The 19,411-nt window shown below is 39.1% G+C and overlaps 1 protein-coding gene across 3 annotated transcripts in view; it reads right to left on the bottom strand.

Moving 5' to 3' along the window:
- Positions 1-19,411, bottom strand: part of URGCP (upregulator of cell proliferation) — a 57,722-nt gene that overhangs the window by 32,912 nt on the left and 5,399 nt on the right. The window contains exon 1 of one of the 3 annotated variants that reach the window (XM_059170738.1): positions 7,955-7,980. The exons of the other annotated variants lie outside the window; for them this stretch is intronic. Within the exon in view, the coding sequence (XP_059026721.1) occupies positions 7,955-7,965 (11 nt within the window). The 5' untranslated portion in view covers positions 7,966-7,980. Of the gene's footprint in view, positions 1-7,954; positions 7,981-19,411 lie in introns of those variants that run through there. 3 annotated transcript variants of the gene reach the window in all.

The raw sequence follows: 19,411 nt of genomic DNA, 5'->3' as shown, positions 1-19,411 counted from the left end.
AGTCAGTCCATGCATCTGCAGTCACCTGATCTCAGAGAAGGGTGCCAAGAACACTAAATGAGGAAAGGATGGTCTCTTCAACAAATGGTTATGGGAAACTGGACATCCACGTACAAAAGGATGACACTGGACACTTTCCTCACATCATCTACACACATCGACTCAAAATGGATAGAAGACATAATCTTATAACCTGAAACTATAAAACTCTTAGGAGAAAACATAGGGGAAAGCTAAATATTGCACTTGGCAATGAATTCTTGGGTAAGACATCAAAAGCACAGGCAACAAAAACAAAAAACAGACGAGTGGGACTATCCCCAGCAAAGGAACAATCAACTGAATGAAAAGACAAACTACAGAATGGGAGACGTTATTTGCAAACCACAAATCTGATGAGGTGAATATTCGAAATACAGAAGGAACTCCTTCAACTCAACAGTAATTTATTTTAGAAAAACTGATTGTAAAATGGGCAAAGAGGGCGCCTGGGTGGCTCAGTGGGTTAAAGCCTCTGCCTTCAGCTCAGGTCATGGTCCCAGGGTCCTGGAATCGAGCCCCGCATCGGGCTCCCTGCTCGGCAGGGAGCCTGCTTTCCACCCCCACTCCGTCTGCCTCTTTGCCTACTTGTGATCTCTGTCTGTCAAATAAATAAATAAATAAATCTTTAAATATATATATATATAATTAAAAATAAATAAATAAAAAACAAATAAATAAAAATGGGCAAAAGACCTCAAGAGACATTTCTCAAAAGAAGACATAAATTGGCCAACAGGTATATGGAATGGTGCTCAGCATAACTAATCATCCGGGAAATGTGAATGAAACCACGATAAGATACCTGCTCACAGCGGTTAGTACGGCCATTATCAAGTTGGTGAGAAGGCTGAGAAACAGAAAGCCTTGTACCCTGATGCTGGGAATGCAAACTGGGGCAGCTCCTGTGGAAAACAACATGGAGGTTCCTCAAAAAGCTAAACATAGAAATACCATATGATCCAAAGTCACACATCTGAGCATATACCCCAAAGTACTGAAGCCGGTATCTCAAAGAGATACCTGTACTCTGATGTTCCTTGCAGCATTATTCACAATAATCAAGATATGGAAACAAACTAATTGTCCATCAAGGCATGAATGGATAGAGAAAAACGTGGTGTATAAATACAGTAGAATATTGGTCAGCCTTTCAAAAGCAGAAAATCCTGACGTTTGCAACAACATGAATGTACTCATGCTAAGTGAAATAAACCAGACAAAGGACAAATTCTGCGTGACCCCATTTTTAAGAGGAATCTAAAATAGGAAAATTGAGAACCACAGCATGGGCTGTGGAGGCTGGGAGGAGGGAAGAATAGAGGTATTGGCTAGTCAAAGGGTACGAAGTTCCAGTTATGCAAAATGAGTAAGTTCCAGAGATCTAATGGACAGCATAGGGCCCACAGTTAACAACACTGTACAGCACACTTAAAAATATGCCAAGAAGGGGGGTGCCTGGGTGCTCAGTGGGTTAAGCCTCTGCGTTCGGCTCAAGTCATGATCCCGGGGTCCTGGGATAGAGCCCCGCATCGGGCTCTCTGCTCAGCAGGGAGCCTGCTTCCCTTTCTTTCTCTCTCTGCCTACCTGTGATTGCTGTCTGTCAAATAAATAAATAAAATCTTTTTAAAATATGCCAAGAAGGTAGATCTTATGTTAAGTGCTCTTAAACACAAAAGAAAAACTACCTATAATAACTAAACAAACAAAAATAATAAAATACATAAAGAGAGTGAGAAGAAACTTTTCAGGTGATAGAGGGTTTATGACCTTCATTGTAGTAATGTCTTCACAGGGATATTCTGATCTTCAAGCTCATCAAATTGTCTACATTAGATATGTAGAGCTTTTTGAATATCAGTCATACTCAATTAAGAGAGTAAAAGAATAAGAAAGAGAGTAAGAAAAGTCAGTTGCATTTCCATTCACTAACAATAAGAAATATTAAAAAAAAGAAATTGAGGAACCAGTTCTATTGACATTAGCACCAGAAAGAAAAAAATATGTAGAAATAATGGCCTCCTGGGTAGCTCAGTCACTGAAGCAGCCCACTCTTTTTTTTTTTTTTTTTAAGATTTTATTTATTTATTTGTCAGAGAGAGGGAGAGAGAGCGAGCATAAGCAGACAGAATGACAGGCAGAGGCAGAGGGAGAAGCAGGCTCCCTGCCGAGGGATGTGGGACTCGATCCCAGGATGCTGGGATCATGACCTGAGCCAAAGGCAGCCGCTTAATCAACTGAGCCACCCAGGCATCCCGTGAAGCAGCCCACTCTTAATCTTGGCTTAGGTCATGATCTCAGGGTGGTGAGACTGAGCCTCACATCAGGCCCCACACTCAGTGAGGAGTCTGCTTGACATCCTCTCTCCCTCTCTTCCTGCCCCTCCCCTGTTCGTGTGCTCTCTAAAATGAATAAATAAATCCTTTAAAAGAATTTATACAAATGGACAGAAGATGTAATGGAAAACTACAAAACAATGTTGAAAAAATTAATGAAGATAGAAATAAGTGAAAAGATATTCCATATTCACAGATTCAAAATCTTAATATTGTTAGGATGTCAATGCAACCCAAAGCGATTTACAAATTCAATGGAATCATGATCAAAATCTCAAGACATTTTTTTAAAGGATAGAAGAATTCATCCTAAAATTCATATGGAATCTCAAGAACACTGAATAACCAGAATACTCCTAAAAATAAAGAATAGGGGCACCTGGCTGGCTCATTTGTTAAGCATCTGCCTTCAGTTCAGATCATGATCCTGGGGTCCTGGGATTGAGCCCCATGTCGGGCTCCCTGCTCAGTAGGAAGCCTTCTTCTCCCTCTCCCACGCCCCCTGCTTGTGTTCCCTCTCTCACTGTGTCTCTCTGTCAAATAAATAATAAAGTCTTAAAAAAAAAAAAAAGAACAGAGTTGGAGTACTCATACATCTCAATTTCAAAACTAACTATAAAACTATAGTAATCAAAATAGTGTAGTACATAAAGACAGACATATAGACCAATGGAATAGAATATTGGTCCCAGAAATAAATTCTCACATATGTGGTCCAATATATTTTTTACTTAATTGCTAAGACCAGTTAATGTGAAAAGGATAGTCTTTTCAACAAACGGTGCTGAGAAAACTGGATAGAAGAGTGAGGTTGGACTCATACCTTGCATCACAGGCAAAAATTACTTGGGGGGCACATTGGTGGCTCAGTCGGTGAAGCGTCTGCCTTCGGCTCAGGTCATGATCCCAGGGTCCTGGAATCGAGTCCAACATGAGATTCTCTGTTTGGCAGGGAGCCTGCTTCTCCTTCTCCCTCTGCCTGCCACTCTGCCTACTTGTGCTCTCCCTCTCTCTGTGTCAAATAAATAAAATCTTAAAAAAAAATTACTTGGGGTGCCTGGGTGGCACAGTCAGTTAAGTGTCCAACTCTTGGTTTCAGCTCATGTCATGATCTCAGGGTTGTAGGATCGAGCCCTGCCTCAGGCTTTGTGCTCAGCATGGAATCTGTTTGAGACACTCTCCCTGCTCCATCTGCCCCTCTTCCCTGCATGTGCATTCTCTCTCTCTCTCTAAAATAAATATATAAATCTTTTTTTAAAAATTACTTAAAATTATCAAAGACCTAAACATTAAAACAATAAAACTCTTGTGAAACAAACAAACAAACAGGGGAAAAGCTTCATGACATTGTATTTGGCCATGATTCTTTTGGATATGATACCAAAAGCTCTGGCAACAAAAGAAAAAACTTGATCAATTGGACTTCATCAAAAAAAATTTTTTTTAATTGTATCAAAGGCCATTATCAGAAGAGTGAAAAGGCAACCCACAGAATGGAAGAAGATATTTGCAAATCATATACCTGATAAGGAGATTAAAATAAGGAACCCATACAACTCAGCCACACACAAAAAAAACCCCAAACAACACAATTTAAAAATGGGCAAAGGGCTTGAACAGACATTTCTCCAAGGAAGATATACTTGTAGTAAATGAAAATATGCTCAACATCCTTAGTCATTAAAGAGATGCAAACAAAAAGCACAGTGAGATACCTCTTCCCACATACTGAAGTGGCAATCACCAAACAAAAGAAAATATCAAGTATTGATGATGATGATGTGGAGAAACTGGGACCCTTGTATATCATTAGTGGAATGTAGGATGGTTCAACCACTGTGGAAAACAGTTCCACAGTTGCTAGAAATGCTAAACATTAGAAATACCATATGAGCCAGCTGTTCTGCTTCTGGGTATACAGATCCCAAAGAAGTGAAGGCGGGAACTCATACAGATACTTGTGCACCAAGGCTCACAGTAGTAGGTATTCATAACAGTGAACAGGCAGAAACCACCCAAATGACCATCAACAACTGAACAGATAAATGAAATATGCATAAACATAAGATGGAACATTATTTGTTCATAAGAAGTGGAGTCCTGACGCACACCACAACACAGATAAGCCTAGAAAACACACTACGTGAAATCACCCAGATACAAAGGGATATTCTGGGACTCAACTTAAATGAGGAAGATAGAGAAGGCAAACCAACAGATACAGAAAGAGAATTAGGGGTTACCAGGGGCCAGAGATGGGGAAGTGGGGAGTTACTGCCTAGTAGTTATAGAGTCTCTGGAATGATAAAGTTTTAGATATAGTGACGTCATGGTTGGACAACATGGGAATGTAATGAATGCCACAGAATTGTACACTTAAAATGATTACAATGGTAAGTTTTATTTTGAATAATTTGCCAAGACAAAAAAAATTTGAAAAGAAACTATTTAGAGGGGCGCCTGGGTGGCTCAGTGAGTTAAGCCGCTGCCTTCGGCTCAGGTCATGATCTCAGGGTCCTGGGATCGAGTCCCGCATTGGGCTTTCTGCTCAGCAGGGAGCCTGCTTCCCTTCCTCTCTCTCTACCTGCCTCTCCGTCTGCTTGTGATTTCTCTCTGTCAAATAAATAAATAAAATCTTAAAAAAAAAAAAAGAAACTATTTTGAAATCTCAGAAATTTTAAAAATATATTGTCAAAATAAAAGGTCTGAAAGAGTGAACTTTTTAAATTTTTTTATTTATTTTCAGCGTAACAATTCATTGTTTATGCACCACACCCAGTGCTCCATGCAATACGTGCCCTCCATAATACCCACCACAAGGATCCTCCAACCTTCCAGCCCCCGCCCCTTCAAAACCTTAGATTGTTTTTCAGAGTCCATAGTCTCTCATAGTTCATCTCCTCTTCCAATTTCCCTCAACTCCCTTCCTCTCTCCATCTCCCTATGTCCTCCATGTTATTTGTTATGCTCCACAAATAAGTAAACCATATGATAATTGACTCTCTCTGCTTGACTTATTTCACTCAGCATAATCTCTTCCAGTCCCGTCTATGTTGCTACAAAAGTTGGGTATTCATCCTTTCTGATGGAGGCATAATACTCCATAGTGTATATGGACCACATCTTCCTTATCCATTCGTCCGTTGAAGAGCATCTTGGTTCTTTCCACACTTTAGTGACTTTGGCCATTGCTGCTATAAACATTGGGGTACAGATGGCCCTTCTTTTCACTACATTTTAATTATCAGAAAATGCAGGCTATATACCTAATGGACCCTAATCCTAAAAACAATTTAAAACTCTGGATAATTACTTTAAAATTAAATTGTCTAATCAGTAGGTAAGAAAGCTGGGAATCTTCGTCAGGTGACAGGAGCAAAGAGGTGAACTTAGAGACGACAGTCGTTTCTTTCTCTTGGGGGGCCTTCACCAGACCAGAGAACCTGCATTTGGGATTTCACAGCCACAGGTGTTTAAGAAACAGAAAATAACCTTCAGGACTCAAACAAGGCAGGTGCTATAAAAAAGCAGCCTCCCTCCCTTGGGCTGGGATTCCAGAGGGTCATACCCATGGTTTTGACCGTGAAATAGAAATTACTGGCCTCCACCCCAGAGAAGAGTTGAGTGTCTCCAGTTCGGCTTAGGAGATTATTACCTCCGAGAATATGGGAACCACTAGTGGCCCTTTCATGGCTGGGCAGCATGAATTCACACCACCTGGGTGACCTGAAAATTGAGAAGCAGCTTTAGAGTGATCCTGGGTTGGGAGTCCTTCTAAAGTCTGGCAGACACAAACACAAATTTCCTCAAATCGTGGAAGGATCCACAATTATCCTGGGCATCAGAGAATTTATGAAATAAAATTCCAAGGAAAATAAAATTCCAAATAATAATTCCAAATAAATTTTGAAAGTCAAAAATAACACAAACAGAAACAAGGCACCATGGATGAGAAAAAAAAGAAATCAGAACAGACCTTTAAGAATTTCAGATAAATTGGGACGCCTGGGTGGCTCAGTTGGTTAAGCAGCTGCCTTCAGCTCGGGTCATGATCCCAGCGTCTTGGGATCAAGTCCCGCATCGGGCTCCTTGCTCGGCGGGGAGCCTGCTTCTCCCTCTGCCTCTGCCTGCCATTCTGTCTGCCTGTGCTCGCTCTCCCCGCCCCCCGATAAATAAATAAAATCTTTAAAAAAAAAAAAAAAAGAATTTCAGATAAATGGAATTATTAGACACAGGTTTTAGAGTAACTATATTTAATACTTTAAAACAGATAAAGATAACCTTGAAATACATACAAAAAAGGATGAGATTTTAAAAACAATCAAAATTTAAATAAAATATAATTGAAATTACAAGTGTAATGGATGGGTCTCATAGCAAATTAGACACCCTGAAACTAGTGAAATGGAAAATAGAACTGAAAAGATTATCAGTAATGGAGCAAAAATTCAAAGAGAAGGAAAATATGAAGGGTTAAGAAAATCAGCAGATAAAGTCAGAAGGTCTAATATATATGTAATTATGGACCCAGATGGGATAATAGGGAAAATGGAGAAGCAACAAATTAGCCCTAAATAAATTAGTTATGTAACTCCTGGTTACATAAGAGAGAAATGCATAAAACTAAGAGAGTGTACTCTAGACAAGAGGAAATTGGCAGATGGAAGATCTGGGCTGCATGAAGAAATAAAGGCTTAGAAAATAGAAATTTATTTATTTGTTTGTTTATTTTTTATTTGACAGACACAGATCACAAGCAGCAGAGAGGCAGGCAGAGAGAGAGGTGAAGCAGGCTCCCTGCTAAGCAGAGAGCCCGACACAGGGCTCGATCTCAGGACCCTAAGATTATGACCCGAGCAGAAGGCAGAGGCTCAACCCACTGAGCCACCCAGGCACCCTAGAAAATAGAAATCTAAACAAACACTGGCTTTAGAAACAATAATAGTGTATTGTGGGTTAAATTTTTAAAAATTTTAAAGCAAGAATTATAGGGAAAGTAATGGTCTCCCAAAGATGCCCACATCCTCATTCCTGTCACCTATGAATACATCATGTAACATGGCAAAAGAGCAAAAATCATCATCTTCCAGTTCTGTAGGTTAGAAGGTGTTGGAAAGGCTGTGTTTCTTGCCAAAGACCCCTGGGGAAAATTCTATTCCCTGACCTTTCCCAGTTTCTAGAGGTGGCCTGTTGATCTCATTTCATAACCCACTCCTCATTCTTCAAACTCAGCAACCTTGCATCTCCTCATATTTTCTTCTGCCTCCTGTCTACCTTCATGAACTCTGGCAATGACAATGCCCCTTCCCCTAATGCAGATTATTGTTTCATATTAAAGTCAGCCAGTTGGGGTGCCTGGGTGGCTCAGTGGGTTAAGCCAATGCCTTCTGTTCGGGTCATGGTCCCAGGGTCCTGGGATCGAGCCCCACATTGGGCTCTCTGCTCAGCGGGGAGCCTGCATCCCCCCTCTCTCTCTGCCTGCCTCTCTGCCAACTTGTGATCTCTCTGTCAAATAAATAAATAAATCTTTAAAATCACAACCATTATTAAAAAAATAATAAAGTCAACCAATTACCAACCTTAATTCCATCTTCAACCTTAATTTTTCTTTGCCATCATCCAATACTTGAGAAACAAACACCAAAAGAAAAAACAAAACTCATAAGCATAAATACATGAAAAAAAAAAGAACTTGACCTAACATACATATACAGAATATTACACTCCATATCTATAGAATACACATTCTTTCAAGTGCTCATGTAACACCCATCCCCTAATCCCCTTCCCCTCTGGTAACCATCAGGTTGTTCTCTATATAAAAACCTGTTTCTTGGTTTTTTCTCTTTCTTATTTTCCCCTTGTTTATTTCTTAAATTCAACATATGAGTGAAATCATTTGGTATTTGTCTTTACCTCACTGACTTATTTCAATAAAGGGTTAGTATCCAAAACATATAAAGAAATTACACAGCTCAACACCCAAAAAACAAATAATCCAATTTTTCAAAATGAGCAAAAGACACAAACAGACATTTCTTCAAAGAACATAGACAGATGGCCAACAGACACATGAAATGATGCTCATCATCACTTATCAACAAAGATATACAGGTTTATTTCTGAGCTATTCTATTCCATTGGTCTATATGTCTATCATATACCAACACCACACCATTTTGACTACTGTAGCTTTGTAGTAAGTTTTGAAATCAGACACTGAGTCCTCCAGATTTGGTATTTTTCAAGATTGTCTCGGCTATTCACTGTCCCTTGAGATTCCACGTAAATTTTAGAATGGACTGGAAAAAAAAAAAGTCACTGGGATTTTGTTAGGGATTACACTGAATACGTAGATCACTGTAAGTAATACATCTCAACGATATCATCTTCCAGTCCACAAACAGGGGATAGGTTTCCATTTATTTATGTCTTATTTCTTTCAGCAGCGTTCTGAAATTCTCATGGTGTAAGTCTTCCATCTCCTTGGTTAAGTTAGTTCTTAAGTATTTCATTCTTTTTTATGCTATTATAAATAGAATTGCTTTTATTTTGGTATGATTTATTTATTTATTTATAGAGAGTGTGGGAGTATTGGGGAGGGACAGAGGGAGAGGGAGAGAAAGAATCCCAAGCAGGATCCAAGCCCAGCACAAAGTCCAACATGGGGTTCCATCTCATGACCCCTGAGATCATGACCTGAACCCAAATCAAGAGTTGGATGCTTAACTGACTGAGCCATTCAGGCACCTCAATAATTGCTCTCATAATTTCCTTTTCAGTTTGCTCATTGTTAGTGTAAGGAATTGCAGCTGGTTTCTGTATTAACTTTTTATCCTGCTGCTTTGCTGAATTCACTTAAGTAGTTTTGCAGCCTCTTTAGGATCTTCATATAAGATCATATCATCTGCAAACAGAGATTTTACTTTTTCCTTTCCATTTTGGATGCCTTTTGTCTTGCCTAACAGCTCTAATTAGAACTTCTATTACTATGTTGTATAGAAGGAGTGAAAGTGGGCATCCTTGTCTTATTCCTGATCTTAGAGAAGTTTTCAGTCTTTCACCATTGAATGTTAAGTTTGTTGTGTTTTTCATGTATGGCTTTTATTACATGGCATTTTTTAGATTTTTGCATAGTTTCCTACTCTTCTTGTCGTATCATAAAATGATGTTGAATTTGACAAATGTTTTCTCTGTATCAAATGAGATGATCATGTGTGTTTTGCCTTCATTTTATTTATGTGTTGCATCACATTGATTGATTTGCATAATTTGAACCATCTGTGCGTACCAGGGATAAATCCCACTTGGTTGTGATTACAAAATCCTCTTAAAATGCTGCTAAATTGTTTACTAGCATTTTGTCGAGGATTTCTACATCAATGTTCATAAGGAACACTGGTCTGTAGTTTTCTGTTCTTATAGTTTTTGTCTAGCTTTGTCTGGCCAACAGAGTAAGTCAGCCTCATAGAATGATTTACAAAGTATACACTTCAATTTTTCAGACATGTTTGAAAAGGTATTCTTCTTTAAATGTCTGGTAGAATTCACCAGTGAAACCATCAGGACCAGCACCTTTCTTCGTTGGGAGATTTTTTTTATTACTTACTCAATCTCCTTACTAATAAGAGGTCTAATCAGATTGCCTATTTCTTCACGATTTAGTCTTGGTAGATTTTGTGCATCTAGAAATTTGTCGATTTGGGGCGCCTGGATGGCTCAGTGGGTTAAAGCCTCTGCCTTCGGCTCGGGTCATGTTCCCAGGGTCCTGGGATCGAGCCCCACATCGGGCTCTCTGCTCAGCAGGGAGCCGCTTCCCCCTTTCTCTCTCTGCCTGCCTCTCTGCCTACTTGTGATCTCTACCTATCAAATAAATAAAAATAAATAAATCTTATAAATTTGTCCGTTTCAACTATATTATTCACTTTTCAGCATACAATTGTTCATGTACTCTCTTATAATCTTTTTAAATTTCTGTACAATCAATAGTAATGTCCCCACTTTTATTTGTGATTTTAGTAATTTGAGACTTCCTTTTCTCTTACTTCATCTAGCTAAAGGTTTTTAAAAAACCAACTTTTGGTTTCGTTGACTTTCTCTACTATTTTTCTACACTATTTCATTGATCTCTGCTCTAATCTTTATTGTTTCTTTCCTTTTGCTAGCTGTGGCTTTAGTATATTCTTCTTTTTCTAGTTCCTCAAGTTGTTGTTTTGAGATCTTTCTTGTTTCTAATGTAGACATTTATAGCTATAAAATTTCCCTGTTAGCACTACTTTCAATGCATCTCATGAGTTTTACATATTGTTTTTGTTTTCATTTGTCTAAGTATTTTCAAAGTTCCCTTGTGATTTCTTCTTCAATCTGATGGTTGTTTATAAGTGTGGGGTTCTTTTTGTTTGTTTTTAAGATTTTGTTTATGTATTTGAGAGAAAGTAAGCACAAACAGGGCAAGTGGCAAGGAGAGGGAGAAGCAGGCTCGCCACTGAGGCTTCTCCACTGAAGGAACCTAATGCACGACTTAATCCCTTTGGCTCATCACCTGAGCCAAAGGCAGGTGCTCAATGGACTGATTCACCCATGCATCCCTAAAAGTGTGTTTTATAGGGTGCCTGGGGGGCTCAGTTGGTTGGACAACTGCCTTCGGCTCAGGTCATGATCCTAGAGTACCAGGATCGAGTCCTGCATAGGGCTCCCAGCTCCATGGGGAGTCTGCTTCTCCACTCTCATGGCTCCCTTTCACTGTCTCTCTCTCAAATAAATAAATAAAACTTTTTTTTTTTAAGTGGGTTTTATAGTGCCCAAAATTTTGTGCATTTTAGTTCGTTATTGGCTTCTAACTTTATCCATTGTGGTTAGAGAATACGCCTTGGAATACAACTAACTCTTAAAATCTATTGAGTTGGGCGCCTGGGTGGCTCAGTGGGTTAAGCCGCTGCCTTCGGCTCAGGTCATGATCTCAGGGTCCTGGGATCGAGTCCCACATTGGGCTCTCTGCTCAGCGGGGCAGGGAGCCTGCTTCCCTCTCTTTCTCTCTGCCTGCCTATCCATCTACTTGTGATTTCTCTCTGTCAAATAAATAAATAAAATCTTAAAAAAAAAATCTATTGAGTTAATTTGTGGCCCTCCATATGGTCAATCTTGGAAAATCTCCCACATACACTTGAGAAGAATGTGTATGATGTGTGGTTAGGTGGAGTGCTCTGTGTCTGTTAGAAATACCTGGTTTGTTGTATTGCTTAAGTCCATATTTCTTTATCTTCTGTCTTGTTCTATTACTTTGAGTGGGTTTCTTAAGTTTCCAAATGTTGTTGTAAAACTGTTTCTCAGTTTGGGACGCCTGGGTGGCTCAGCTGGTTAAGCGGCTGCCTTCAGCTCAGGTCATGATCCCAGCATCCTGGGATCGAGTCCCACATCGGGCTCCTTGCTCAGCAGCGAGCCTGCTTCTCCCTCTGCCTCTGCCTGCCATTCTGTCTGCCTGTGCTGACTCTCTCTGTGACAAATAAATAAAAATCTTTAAAAAAAAAAAAAACTGTTTCTCAGTTCAATTCTATCACTTTTTGTTTTACATATTTTGATTGTCTGTGATTAGGTGCGTAAATATTTATAATTACCTTCCTGCTGTTAAAGTGTTTATTAACACGTAATGTCTTTTTTTTTTTCCTCTTGTAAGCTTTTTTCTATTTTAAGTCTATTTTTTTCTGAAGTTAGTATAGTCCTTTGTGCTCTCTTTTGGCTACTTATTTGCATGGAATATCTTTCTCTCTTTTCACTTTCAAGTGGTCTGTATCTTGAAATCTCAAGTGAGTCTCTTGTACACAGAGTTTGATCTGCCAATCTCTGTTTTTTAGCTGGAGAGTTTAATCCATTTACATTTAAAGTAATTATTGATATGAAGGGACATATTACTGTCATTGTGCTGTTTATTTTCTATATGCCCTATTGCTTTTCTCTCCCTTTTCCTGCATCCCTGTCTTTTTTTGTATTTGATTTTTTTGTAGCAAAATGTTTAAGTTCCTTCTTACTTTCCTTTTGTGTATATTCTAGTCATTATTTCTTTTTTTTTTAAGATTTTATTTATTTATTTTACAGAGAGAGAGATCACAAGTAGACAGAGAGGCAGGCAGAGAGAGGGAAGCAGGCTCCCTGCTGAGCAGAGAGCCCAATGTGGGACTCAATCCCAGGACCCTGAGATCATGACCTGAGCCGAAGGCAATGGCTTAACCCACTGAGCCACCCAGGCACCCTCTACAGTCATTTTCTTGTGGCTGCCATGGTGATCGACACTTAATATCCTAAAGTGGTAACATTCTTTTTTTTTTAAGATTTTATTTATTTATTTGACAGAGAGAGAAATCATAAGTAGGCAGAGCAGCAAGCAGAGGGGGGAAGCAGGTGCCCCGCTAAGCAGAGCGGGGCTCGATCCCAGGACCCTGAGATCATGACCTGAGCAGAAGGCAGAGGCTTAACCCACTGAGCCACTCAGGCACCCCATTTATTCTAAATTGAATTTATAGCAGCTTAACTTCAGTAATTTAAACTGTCTCAAACCCTTTTAGTTGGTGTCACCAAATCACATCTTTATACACTGTATGCTCCAAAATATAAATTACTGCTTTAAATGCATTAGTCTCTTAAATCATGTAGAAAATACAATCCGGAGTTGTAAGTCAAAATTACAGTAATAATTATACTAGTAACTAGGTTTTTTTTCCATTTAAATGCATTAGTACCATAAATCCCCTAGAAAAAGAAAACGTACAACTACAAGCTATTACAATAGTCCTACATTTATAATTTTCCATGTATTTATTTTTACTGAAATCTTATTTCTCCTCATGGCTTCAGGTTAATATCCAGTGTCTTTCATTTTCCAGGACTCCCTTAAACATTTCTTGCAGGGCACATCTAGTGGTACAAACCCCCTCAATTTTTGTTTGATTTCTCCCTCACTTCTGAAAGATGTGTTTTACAGTGCCCAGATATAGTGCTGTATATAGGATTCTTGTTTGAGAGTTCTTTTTTTCCTTTGAGCACTTAGAATGGATATCCATTGTCTTCTAGCTTCCAACATTCTGATTTTTAAAAATGTGCAGATGATCCCTGATGATCACTTGTTTTTTACAATTGTCTTCTTTCTTGCTGCTTTCAAGGTTTGCCCTTTTTATTTAGCTTTTGAAAGTCTTATTATAATGTGTCTTAGAGTGGGTCTTTTGGAGTTCATCTTGGTTGGAGATGGTTGAGCTTCTTGGATGTTCATATTCATGTCTTTCTTCAAGTCTGGGAAGCTTTCAGCAATCATTTCATTAAATATTCCCTCTGCCTCTTTCTTCTTCTTCTTTGAAACTCCCATAATGCATATGTTGGTGCTTTGGGTGATTTCCCATAAACATCCAGGTTGTGTTTGCTATTTTTCAACTTTATCTATTCCTGAACCTCAATAATTTCCATTGTCTTTTCTTAAAGTACTGACTTATGTTCTGCCAGCTCAAATTCTGCCTTTGACTCCTTGCGATTTTTTTAAAAATTTCAGTTACTGTAACTTTAAGCTACAGAATTTCATTTTGGTTTCATTTTAGATTTTCCATTTCTTAATTGATATTGCATTTTTTTCTCACATCGTTTTCTTGACTTTCTCTACATCTCCCTTTAGTTCTTTTTTAAAAGTATTTTTTAAATTTTTTGAAAGATTTTTACTTATTTATTTGACAGAGATCACAAGTAGGCAGAGAGGCAGGCAGAGAGAGAGGAGGAAGCAGGCTCCTCGCTGAGCAGAGATCCTGATGCAGGGCTCAATCCCAGGACCCTGAGATCATGACCTGAGCCGAAAGCAGAGACTTTAACCCACTGAGCCACACAGGTGCCCCTTCCTTTAGTTCTTTTAGCATCTTTAAGAACATTATTTTAAGGTCTTCGCCTAATATATCTTCCAACAAGTCTTTTTCAGGAACAGATTCTGTTGTATTTTTTTTTCCTTTGAGTGAGTAGTACTTTCCTGTCATTTTGCCTTGTGATATTTTGTTGAACACTGGACATTTGTTTCTAATAATGTGATAACTCTGAAAATCAGATTCTCCCCCCCTCCATGGTTGGATGCTTTTTGTTATTTTTATTTTTTATTATATTCATTCTGTGCTCAGGATCAGCCCAAGGTATAGATACAACATTTTCTTTTTTTCCTTATGCATACACAATCACTTTCTAATTTTCCCTGTGTATGCAGGTGTTTTTGAATATGTTCATTGTTTGTTTTTTTTTAAGATTTTATTTATTTACTTGACAGGGAGAGATCACAAGTAGGGAGAGAGGCAGGCAGGGAGAGAGGGGGAAGCAGGCTCATTGGAGAGCAGAGAGCCCGATGTGGGGCTCTATCCCAGGACGCTGGGATCATGACCTGAGCCAAAAGCAGAGGCTTAACCCACTGAACCACCCAGGTGCCCCTGAATATGTTAGTGTTTAATGCCTAGTTCCCCACCACACACACACATACACACACACACACACAACAACATAGCAAAAAATGAAGGGATGAATGATTGGAGGAGGGGGTACACTTGCCCTTTAAATATCCTGTAAGACACTTGAGCCAGATGGGGAAGGTGCAATGATAATGGCTCCCTGCCTTTTTGCATCTCTATGTTTAGAAGCAGCAATCAGTGATCAGATGAAAGATCCCTGATATTTGGAGGGCAGAATCTTCTTGCTTGCTTGGCTCCCACAAGCAGTGTGCAAGTTGGTCCAGGAACATGGCTGCCTGCCAAGTGGCTAGGGGTTGGCATGTGTAGCTATTGCCATCCTAGAACTGAAATCAAGTGAAATTTCCTATCCAAACCTTCCCCTGAAAGTTGCAAGCCTTCAACAGTTTCCAGAGTTCCAAAGTAGTTACATCAGATGATTTTGCCAGTACAATTGTTGTCCAGGCAGAGAAACAAATTCCTGGTGCTTTTGATTCCACCATATTCATAGAATCCTCATTAGTCTTTTGTTGTTAGTGGTGGTGGTCTTTTCAAGAAATGATTTCAAGGGGCGCCTGGGTGGCTCAGTGGGTTAAGTCGCTGCCTTCGGCTCAGGTCGTGATCTCAGAGTCCTGGGATCGAGTCCAGCATCGGGCTCTCTGCTCAGCAGGGAGCCTGCTTCCCTCTCTTTCTCTCTGCCTACCTCTCCATCTACTTGTGATTTCTCTCTGTCAAATAAATAAGTAAAATCTTAAAAAAAATAAGAAATGATTTCAAAACCTTGCTTTTCTATTCTATATTTTGTTCATCTCTCATCTTTACTATTTCTTTCCCTCTACTGGCTTTAGTTTAATTTCTCCACTTCTGAAGGACAGTTTTGGTGGATACAGGATTCTTGGCTGACAGTTTTTTTTTTGGGGGGGGGGTTGTTTTTGTTTTTTTCCTTTCGCTACTTTGAATATGCTAGCCCACTCACTTCTGGCCTACAAAGTTTCATCTGAGGAATCTGGTGGGAGTCTTGCTGAACATCCTTTTTATGTAATAAGTCACTTCTGTCTTGCTGCTTCCAAGATTCTGTTTTTGTTTTCAACAATTTATGTGCCTCCATGTGGGTCTCCTTGAATTCATCTTATTTTGAGTTTAAGGTTGTTGGATGCTTATATTCAAGTCTTTCATCAAATTTGGTAAGTCTTCAGGCACTATTTCTTCAAACAATTTCTCTCTCTCGCTCACTCTTCTTCTGGGACTTCCACAATGTACAATCATCTTCTAGAAGGTGTCCTACAGTTTCCTTTGGCTTTGTTCATTATTCCTCAATCTTCATTCTTTCCTTTTTTCAGACTCGGTCATTTCAATTATCTTTCCCAGTTCACTGATTCTTTCTTCTGCATGCTCCAATCTACCTTTGAATCTCTCTAGTGAGTTTCTCACTTAAGTTCTTTTATTTCTCAGCTCCAGAATTTCTTTGTGATATGTTGATATTTCCACTTTGCTCATACATCATTTTCTTGACTTTCTATGTGTCCTTTAGTTTTTCGAGCATCTTTAACACAGTTTTTTCAAAGTCATTCTCTAGTAGCCTTGCCATCTGGCCTTTGTCACTGGACATTTTATGTTGTCTTTTTCTTTGACTGTCATACTTTCCTGTTTCCTTAAGTGTCTTGTGATTTTTTTTTTTCTTGGAAACTTGGATGTTTGAATCTAATAATACAGTAAGCCTGGAGATCAGATTCTCCTCTTTCCCTAGGATTTTCTTTTGGGTTTTGTTTTTGTTTGTGCCTTTGTTTTATTGTTGTAGAGTGTCTCTGTGCCAGAAATCACCTGAGGTGTAAATGTAATGTCTTCCGGAGACTTTCTGTAGGCGTGCACAATGTCTCTGTTGTTTATAATACAGTTGTCCTAAAGATTCCTCCTGCATGCTTTGAGATCCGTATCAGACAATGTTACAATTTTTGTCTCAATCACCAAATTTAATTTAAAAAACTCAACAAGAGAAAAAAAAAAACCCATCGTGTTAACTTACATATTTACTCTTTCTACTGTTTTATATCCCTTCCTGATGTTTCAAGATTCCTTCTTTTATCATTTCCTTTGAAAATGAAGAAACTCCTTTAGCCTTTTTTTTTTTTTGAATGGACAGATCTTCTGCTGACAAATCTTCTTAGTTTTCCTTCATCAGACAATGTCTTGATTCTCACTTTATTCCAAAAAAATATTTTCACTGGATAGAGAACTCTGAGTTACAGTTCTTTGTCTTCACACTTGAAAATGCCATGCCACTTTCTTCTGTGCTTCTTGGTTTCTAGTAAAAATTCTGCTATAATTTGGGTTGTTTTCCACGTATTGTTTCTTTTTTCAAGGTATCTTGTCTTTGGTTTTCAGAATTTTGATTATGAAGCATCTTGGCATGGTCTTTTTTGAAGTATATCCTATTTGGTTACCATAGACTGGATAACTTATAAACAACAGAGATTTATTTCTCACAGTTCCAGGTTGTTGGCCTCCTCTGACATCACACAAGCACAAAAAAGCACCTTTTACTGCCAAGTGAAGATGAGAGTTCACCAACCAGGCTACAAGAATGTGATGGTCAACTTTTACATCAACTTGACTGGGCCACAAAATGCCCAGGTAGCTGGTTAAAGATTATTTCTGAATGCATCTCTTAACGGTGTTTTCAGAAATTACTCTTTGAATTGATAGACTGAATAAAACAGAGAACCTCCCCAATGTGGATGGTAATACCCAACCTGTTGAGGGCCTGAACAGAACAAAAAAGTGGAGGAAAGTTAAACTGGCTCTCTGCCTCAATGCTTGAACTAAGACATCAATCTTCTGTACTCAGGGCTCCTGGTTCTCAGGCTTTCAGATACAGACTGGCAGATACACCATCAGTTCCCCAGCGCTCGGGCTTCAAACCACACCACGAGCTCTCCTGGGTCTCGTTTGTACAGAGCCAGTTATGGGATTCCCATAACCCAGTATCTTATAATAAACATATCTCCCTTTCCCCACTCCCACCCCTAGTTTCTCTAGAGAACACCAATACAGAGGGTGAAGAACACCTTGTAACTGCTCCCCATGTGGCCTTCCCTGTGAGAGAGAAAAAGTACCATCACTGGGGGGGGGGGGGGCATGACAATCCCATCTCCTCTGGGCCTTCTCTGACAGCAGCCCAGCAAGGAAGGAGGATGACCTCTTTACAACACAGCTATCATCAAAGTCTAGACTCCTCACTGAACCTTCAATAATGCAGATGGGGCCTTATTTTGTTCCATGGTGTTTGGCTATAGTAAAGCAGTTATTTCCTGTAAGTTCTCTGTCTTGCTGAACTGCCCCTTTCCTGGTCCCTGGGTGAAAAAGAACAGGCTTCTGTTGGGGCTCCTCCCCACCCCACAACTCCCCTTGATATTTCCAGGTTGTTGGCTTCTCCAGCATCAAACCCAGGATATACTGAGCAAAAAGAGAACTCACTGTCATGTCATTTTCAGATCCCATGATCCCTTCCCATGTCTGCCATCTTTTCATACTTGAGTTTCCTCATGGTTTGATAAAGCCCAATTTATTTTATTTTATTTTATTTTTGTATGGCGCATGCCAAAGTTATAGTTAGAGTATCTTTGTTCAACCCAAGGTCACAAAGATTTTGGTTTTTTTTTCTAGAAGTTTTATAGTTCTAAACTAACTTAACAGTTAAGTCTATGATCCTTTTTTATGTGTGTAAAGCTGTTATTTTTTATACATCTGATTGTTCCAGAGCTGTTCTCCATTGAATGGCTCTGACGTCCATTGTAGTCCATCTGGGTTGCTATAACAGAAAACCATAGACTGGGGACCTTATAAACAACAGAGATTTTATTTCTCACAATTCCAGAGGCTGGGAAGTCCCAAATCAAGGCACAAGCAGATTTGGTATCTGGTAGGGTCCTCTTCTTAATTTATAGATGACTGTTTTTTGCTATGTACTGACATGATAGGAGGGACAAAGGAACTCCCTAGGGTTTCTTTTTTATAAGGACACCAATCACATTCATGAGGGCTCTGCTCTCATGACCTAATTAATTGAAAAGTGCCCCACATCCTAATGCCTTAGAGATTAGGATTTAACATATGACATTTAGGTGGACACATTCAGTCTATGGCAGCACCTTTTTTAAAATCAACATGTGGGTTTATTTATGTATTCTCTCTTCTTTTTTCATTTTCACATTTCATTTTCTATTCTTTCATTTTTTCAAGATAACTTGGCTATCTTTATGCCAACACATCTTCTTCATTGCATAGCTTTATATTTTGTAATCATATGGCTTGAGTCCTCCCACTTTGTTTCTCTTCAAAGTTAGTCTGTCCATTCTGAGTCCTCACCATATCCATATAAAGGCTAGAATTAATTTGCAAATTTCTACCAAAAAAACTTGCTGGGATTTTTTTTTCTTAAATATTTTATTTATTTATTTGAGAGAGCATAAGCAAGGGGAGGGGGAGTTGAGGAGGCAGACTCACCACTGAGCAGGGAGCGTGAGGTGTGGCTGGATCCCAGGATCCTGAGATCATGATCTGAGCTGAAGTCAGATGTTTAAC

The sequence above is a fragment of the Mustela lutreola genome, chromosome 4, assembly GCF_030435805.1.
Source record: "Mustela lutreola isolate mMusLut2 chromosome 4, mMusLut2.pri, whole genome shotgun sequence".
NCBI classification, from domain to species: Eukaryota; Metazoa; Chordata; class Mammalia; order Carnivora; family Mustelidae; genus Mustela; species Mustela lutreola.
Note: the sequence above shows the minus strand (reverse complement) of the source record. Positions and strands in the feature narration are given on the sequence as shown.